This window comes from Arvicanthis niloticus, chromosome 21, assembly GCF_011762505.2.
Source record: "Arvicanthis niloticus isolate mArvNil1 chromosome 21, mArvNil1.pat.X, whole genome shotgun sequence".
Lineage (NCBI taxonomy): Eukaryota > Metazoa > Chordata > Mammalia > Rodentia > Muridae > Arvicanthis > Arvicanthis niloticus.
Genome location: NC_047678.1, coordinates 15,755,333 through 15,763,127, shown reverse-complemented (window position 1 = coordinate 15,763,127; position 7,795 = coordinate 15,755,333). Strand labels below are relative to the sequence as shown.

At 42.5% G+C, this 7,795-nt stretch overlaps 1 protein-coding gene across 1 annotated transcript in view; it reads right to left on the bottom strand.

Moving 5' to 3' along the window:
- Positions 1-4,379: 4,379 nt before the first annotated feature.
- Slc9a9 (solute carrier family 9 member A9) overlaps positions 4,380-7,795 on the bottom strand; it is a 539,257-nt gene continuing 535,841 nt past the window's right edge. The window contains exons 15-16 of the mRNA XM_034484566.2: positions 7,049-7,154; positions 4,380-5,981 (exon numbers count right to left, since the gene is read on the bottom strand). Of these exons, the coding sequence (XP_034340457.1) occupies positions 5,754-5,981; positions 7,049-7,154 (334 nt within the window). The 3' untranslated portion in view covers positions 4,380-5,753. The remainder of the gene's footprint in view (positions 5,982-7,048; positions 7,155-7,795) is intronic.

The following is a 7,795-nucleotide window of genomic DNA, read 5'->3' as shown; positions in this document are numbered from 1 at the left end:
TTTTGCTTTTTGTGTTTAGTTATTCCAATCGCTTGGGATTTAGTTTTTACATGCCTTAGCTGTGAATATTCAACTTTCTTTCATTTCCTAAATTGAAAAATCAAGTTGTCTACCCATCCCCAACCTAAATTGAAACGCCGTGTTTTATAAACTAGCTTTCTAAATATATAGTCACAGGTCTGTTTCTGGAACCTTGTGCTAGATTTTCCTGATCTTGTCCCTTGTTTCTGGGTCAGCAGTACACAGTTCTAGTTACAGTCTCTTTCTCCTTTGTTTTGCTATCTGATACAAAACCACTCTTTTAAAAAGTGCTGATTATCTGCGAGGTGGGGACAATTTCAGTAGCCAGTGAATCATAGCGCTCTGGCAGAGTGGTACCTATGAGTGCTGAATGAGTCATACTCTTAAGCTCTCCCAAAGATGGCAAAAATGGCAATGTTCCTGGCTTTTCACTCCATTCCTTATTGTAGCTTAGTGAATTACTGTATTAGTATTGAATTATTTCATAAGAGTCATAGTTATTATTTTATTTTGAATAAATACTTACAAGTCTACAGTATGTAACTCAAAACGGAGGACAGTGAAAATTGACTCCTTCCAGTTTCTAAAAGTCAACTGTTTCTATTGGTTTCCTCATGGCACCCAGCATTGTTCCTATTGGTTTCCTCATGGCACCCAGCATTGTTCTTATTGGTTTCCTCATGGCACCCAGCAAGCACTCTGGCTTGAACACTGTTGCTCTGTATGTTGAGACTCAGTTTATATCAGATATAAGACTCTGCTTTATGACATGGATGACTTATTACTCAGGATTATGATCAATTTGTTTTAATAAATGCTTTTGATAATGTGCAATCTCTCACAGATCCAGAATAAAAATCGCCGTCTTCGGTACAGTGAAATGGGAAACCTGACATTTGCATAATTTTGTTATTTGAAACCCTTGTCTGTATCTCTGCTTTGTTGTGTGACTGTTCTTATGAGGTCTACTTGTAGATAACCTTTTTGTCGTAATTGGAGCAGTCCCTTGGCTGTGTAAGAGTTCTAAGATTCTGATTGTCAGTCCTGTAGTCTTATCCAACTAAACCAGAGAGTCTAACTTTAGTTTTAAAAGTAGAAGCTAACTTAATATATTCAGGTCTTCTATATTGTTCATTAATGGTGCTTGTTGTTCTGGGGTCTTTTTTATGTACATGTCCCTCTTATACTATATAAGCCTTCTAAAACTGACTAGGCATTGGATGTTTGTATATATAAATCAGTCTTATATAAATGTGTTTTTTTGTAACTATTATCTGTTAGCATTCTTCAACAGTATTTGTTCTTGATAGTTGTGTTATGAAACTGTTGTCTGTGAACATTCTGCAGAAGTATAGCTTCTGACACAGGAACTTGGATGATATGTTTGAGATGCTAGGATGCTACCCATAGAAGAAAGAGAATGGTTTCTAGAAATGCCTGACCTATGAGCTATTCCTTCTAGAATTTTTAGTTGCTTAAAATTGATCATAAAAGGTTCATGGCACTAACTCCCTGACACCTGCCACTTACTTTCCTATCTTATTTAGGGTTGCTGTGAAGAGACACTATGACCAAGGCAACTTTTATAAAGGACAACATTTAATCAAGGCTGGCTTATAATTTCAGAGGTTCAGTCCATTATCATCATGGTAGGAAGCATGGCAGCGTCCAGGCAGACATGGTGCTAGAGAAGAAGCTGAGAGTTCTTTGTCTTGATTTGAAGGCAGGTAGACAGAAGGAGGGTCTTTCCTGCACTGAGTGAAGCTTGAGAGTAGGACTTCAAAGCCCACCCCCATAGTGACACACTTCCTCCAACAAGGCTCCACCTCTCAGTGTCACTACTTCCTGTGGGTCAAACATTCATACATGAGTCTATGGGGGCCAAACCTACTCAAACAACTACACCTCCCAATGCAGGCTCAAATCAGACCAAAGAACTATAATTCTTACCTTGGCAATGAGACACAGGAGAGAACAAACTCTCTGAAGGTTATTTAGTGATACCTTCAGAGAACAGTATTCCTAGATAAGGGAGGGGGAATTGTCAGAGCCAAAATGAAGGCATGTTAGACATGCTTCATGGTAGTGCTTCCTTGTAATCTCAGCACTTGGAAAGTTGCAGATACTTTAAGTTTGTGACCAGCCTGGGTGTCATAGTGAGATTTTTGTTTCAAACCAACATGATGGCGTTCTTTCTAAAACGCGTTCTTTCTAACTAAAGCCAAGCTGGCTATGCAAACACTGCTCTTGTGTGCTGGATACTAACTGAATGCACGCTAACCTTGGCTCCCACTTGTATTCCGCTTTGATTTGCTCAAAATGCAGTTATACTTCACTGAGATGTTGAAACAAAAAGTGGCTGACCTCTGTGAGTTCAAGGCCAGCTTGGTCTACAGGAGTTCTAGGATAATGAGGGCTATGTAGAAAGACCCTGTCTCAAAAACCAAACCAAACCAAACCAAACCAAACCAAACCAAACCAAACCAAATGAAAACAATCAACAAACACACAGAGAGGGGAAATGTAAGCAGCTGACAGAAATGAATACATTGTAAAAGGGCACTTATGTCCCTCTCTTTAGCTAGTATACTATTCAAGCAATGTGCACCAACAAATTCGAATTTCCCCAGTAATTTTCTGTTGGGAGAAGAAACTCCAGAAGTCCTGGTGACAATCAGAGGAAGGGTTTGTCCACCAGAGGAGGAATATAATCTGTTTCTTGGAGACAGATTTATAACTTGTGGGACAGTCTTGCAGGAGATACTGGAGCAGAGACTATGGTGGGCAGGACTACACCTTGGCCAAATGTCTTGGTTCTTCATATCTCTTCTATTTAAACTCTACTCTCATTTCAGGATTCCAAGGTGGATGTGAGATCTACTGGGTGCCACTTCCAAAATGGGCTACATGGAAAATTTTCCTTTATTCTGCTTTTTACTGAAAAAAAAAAAAAAAAAACCAACAGCAACAAAACTCTGCACATGACATTAGAGTACTTAAAACTTCAGCTTTGATTTAGACTGTTAAATTGGTCTCTAAGAAATTTTGAGAAATTTCACAATGAAAAAACACATTAATAGCATTTGATACTGGGTTTCATACCTGCTCAGACATACCCAAGTATTATGGAAAACACCAGAGAGGCTCTAGATGGGGCCCTGATATTGAGTCAATCTCTCTCTCTCTCTGTGTGTGTGTGTGTGTGTATGTGTGTGTGAATATGCACGTGTGTGATGTACCCATGTTAAAAAGTTCAAGGAAGACCCAGTCATCTAATTAATGAGAACCCTGTTTAAAGCTCTAATAATGAATAAGAATATTACTAGCTTGAATAAAGCACTTGTGCCTTTATTATTCATTAGAAACTGGCAGTAAATAATAGGTTTGAATTTCACAGTCATGAGGCCGCTAATCAAAGCACCGGGCATTGCTTAAGATCATAATTCATTATCCTTCATAGCAATAGCATAACGGAGCTTGGCTTTATGAATTGCTAACTGGGCACGAGTCTCGGACTGATTCAGAGGAAGAAAGGCTGGTAGTCACATAGCAAGATGGGAACATTGTCTTATATATCAGATGGGCCCGTGATCAGGCTCCTACTCCAGGGATCAGCCTGGTATCTCCATGGTCCTTGTCAGGAGTAATTCCTGCAGTATGTTGGAAGGAGAGTTTGTCTCTCAGCAAGAAGCCATCTGGGAGGCAGAGGCTAATTTTATTCTAACTCATTCTTTTTGATTCAGTGTTGGCTCCGATGGGTCAGCCCCGTCCCTCCACAGATATTACTTTGTTTCATCTGGTAGGCCAAATTCCTCTTCCTTCGTCTTGTTCTTCTCACACGACCATTTGACTGACCATTTGACTTGTTTTTTTTTTTTTTTTTTTTTTTGTTGTTGTTGTTTTTTTTTTTGGAAGCCTCTTTTCTTTTCCTGTGGTGTCTTTTTTATTTTTTTTTTAAACACAAAGCAAACACCTCTTCCTTCTACTTGCTGTGGGAAGAAATAAGATGAACCCCCATCTTATGGCCTCTTCCCTTCCAATCCTTTATTGTCCCTTCTATTTTCGTAGCAATTCATAAAACCTGGTCACCCCTGCTTGGGGGAATGAAAGGAGGTTGTACCCCTTTGTTTGACTCAATTTCCCTTGTCTGAGACATCCTCCAAGATTTCTTTATTCCTTCAATGGCTGGTTGCTCCAGACCCCTTTGGCTGTTCATGAGTCTGAGGACCCATGCATCCCCCTTATGGTAGCATTTCATACCTGCTGCACCCAGATCTCTAAAGACAAGAGTGTAGAGCTCTCAAGTTAGCCTGGTCAGAGGAGATGCCTTGAAATGAAGCTACAGCCCATTGCAATCATACTCCATAACAAAATTTTATTTAGGATGATGTCAAATTAGAAAATTTCTCTACTTGCCATATTAACCTGAAATTACAAGATTTTATTCAGTTGAGTATAAAAGTTTCTCCCAGTTTCTACTATTTGGAAGCAAGAAAACAGACATGCAGGCAGGATACCTGATACCACAGGTCTAAGGCCTAAGAAGTGCTCAGTGAAGCATGCATTAGTTTTAGCCTTTGGGCCTGAGGAAGAAATTATTCTCCATCTCCCTCAAAATCAAGTCTATCATGTCTTGGGCTCCAAGTCCGAAGCCTGCTCTTTGGAGCCTAACAGAACATCTGCATTTCAGGAGAAGCTAGGCTTGAGGTATCTTATGGCTTCAAAGGCACATGTCATGCAGCTGAATTAAAAGCTATTGTGTTGGTCTCTTCACTGCAACCTCGTGCCACTCTGGGAAGGGGGTGGGTCCTGATTGGTGCTTGTCCTTGGTGCCTTGGTGTGGCCTAAATGTCATTAGCCCCGTTCTTTTAGCTTCTCTGTTGCCAATCAGTCACAAATATTGGAATTGGAACAGGTGAGGGCTCCTGCACAATCCCCCACTCCCATGTGGGAAGGGGCATGCTGCAAAACATGACTTCCCAGTATGCAGAGGGAACCTGCCAAGAAGTTGTCCCAGTGCACACAAGGAAGAGAGGCTCACCATTTGAGTCAAAACACAGAATGTGGGAAAGAGACCAGCTTTCCCTGGAAAGTCTCCCCTTAAGCTGGCAAGAGCCTGCACTTAACATACACACACATGGAGGCAAGCAGCTCCTTGGAGTGGTGGGAAGGAGAGAGTGCCAGAAAGGACAACAGGGCCCTTGACTCATGTGAATTCTCTGAGGCCATCAATAGTGGGTACTGAACACTCACTGGCTCTGCATTTAGCCCTCTGGTCAGAACAAATGGAGTCAAGTTAAGAGATAAGGCTTATCGTTTATACTCAGGAGCTTTTTTTCCTCCTTCTTCTTCATGTTATTAATGTTCCATAATTAATGGAATAGAATCCAAAATCCACATGAAGGCCTGAAGAGCTGTCTGAGGAACAGAAGGAACCCCCTGCAGACACAGCACATATGGTTCATCCCAATGGCAGCTAGACCTGACTCCCCTGGCCCCCAATTCAGCAGTAAAAATGGCTGTCAGATAATTAAATGAGGTTACATAATACAGAGGGAAGATAATGAATTTTCATTTCTGAAGGCACGGGAGGATACATGTGATAAGGTTTGATTCTGTCCAATTAATGTTCTTAATACTCTTTCTGTCTCTCTCTGCACCACCTCCTCGGCTGTTGGCATTCCTCAGTGGTCTTGAGTTACATGTGATTATGTCTGCACTCATCATACCAGTTAGTCCATCTGGGGTTGACCCCGAGTCTGCTCGAGCTTGAGTTCATAGCCTCCCAGGCCCAAGTCTCCCTCGTAGATGTTTTCCTTGCCTGGAGTCTGGCCTGGAGACTTCTGGTCCAGAGCTAGCTTTGTGGTAGGACTGCTGGGTGAGAGGCTCTGCTCCTGGTAATTCATGGCGAGTTCATCTTGGTTGACGATACATTCCACATCATCCTCTTTCAGTTGCTCCTGGTTTGTTAGGACAGATAGAGGGACAGGTCACTTCATGATGAAGGCAGGAAATGGTAGCATCCCCACAATGTAAGAAAATGGAATGTTATGTATGTGTGGCACACTGACATATATTTAGGGGGAGGCCAGAGGTTGACCACAGCTGTTTTGAATGGTTTTCTACTTTCTCTCTCTCTCTCTTGTGTTCTTCTTTATTTTTTCAGAGATAGATTCTCTCACTAAACCTGGGGCTCACCATTTGGTTGCACTAGCTAGCTGGTGAGCTCCAGAGAGCCCCCTGTCTCTATTTCTTCAGGGCTGGTGTTATAGGTGCATGCTAGGGGCTGAGTTTCTAAATGCGGCCCTTCATGTTCGCATGGCAAATACTTTACTAACTGAGCCATCTCCCTAGGACTGGAGATTCCATTTTCTTTGATTTAATGGCAAATTTTATTATGGTCCATCTATGCTTGCACATGGCACAGCATTTGCTAAGTCGGGTTGTCCAGGTCACCTTAGGACAGGGTTCCCACCTTTAGCTTACTCTAGGAGTATCTGAGAGCTATTTAAGTCAGATCTGTTGTGTGAGGGTTATTTCTGTCCTCCAGGAAGCCCCCAGCTGCTGAGCCTATCTGAGAAGAAGAGTCTCTTTCTGAAAGGGAGTGCCAGCTGACAGTACCTTAGGCCACTGTCAGCTCTCACACTCCGCTCTCCTCCAGTTGCCTGACACTCTGATCTGCTGGTAATGACTTTAATTGCTTCTCAGGATTTTTCTTAGTCTACTCCCCTGAGCTATAAAGCACAGACCTAATATCCAAAACTTCAAAACACAGCAGTTTGTGAGAACACATCACTTTTACATTTTCTAAGTTCATTTTATGGTTAAAGATATTGGCAACAATAAAAAAAAATGCCCTTTTTACAAAGAAGAATAAGCCAACCTCAGCAACAACAGAGCAGAGAAGAAACATTTCTCGGTACAGTAAATTTTAAAATTGCCTCCTCCTCCAGCTGGGGAGTAAGAGGCCTGAGGACTCTAGCTCATCAATATTTACCAGGCTCTTCCCCTGAAATAATTCACTCACCCCATAGGCCTGAGGACTGGTGAGCAGCCTGGAGATGGGGCCACACCATGCTGGCAATGTGGTGGTCAGAGGAGGGCCTGAGTGTGTTAAGATGGGTTTCAGGTATCTGGGAGGGCCTGTTAAGGAATACTTGTCGGAAGGAAGTCAGAGTTTTGTTTCCCACACAGCAGAAACCTTTGCATGCCGCTCAAACAGACAGTTATGTTCACCTTTAAATCTTCTGCTCCCTCATTTAGGAAGCAATTTGGCCTGCAAAAAGTGCTGTTTGTAATCTCTGCTCTATACACTGTTGTAGCCCCCCAGACAACCTTTAATCATGCAAGAATGGCAAAGGGGCTACATACACAGTGTCAGAAAGAGACACAAGCACCCCTCTGCTCCCTCCAGCCCTGGCCCCATGGCCAGTCTGTTCAGAGCATTCATTTTGAAGAATTACCTAGAAGAATAGTGTAAAAAGTGTGTTTACACACACACACACACGCACACGCACACGCACACGCACACGCACACGCACACGCACACGCACACGCACACACACACCATGGGATAGAGAGGGAGGGAAGGAGGAGAAAAAGAGGGAAGGGAGAGAGAGCAACAGAGCACAACACGAGAGAGATGGAGAGAGAGAAAGAGACAGAGAGAGAGGGAGGGAAAGAAAGAGAGAGAGAGAGAGAAAGGGAGGGAGAGAGAGAGAGAGAGAGAGAGAGAGAGAGAGAGAGAGCACTCATTGCCACAAAGAAGCAAGAG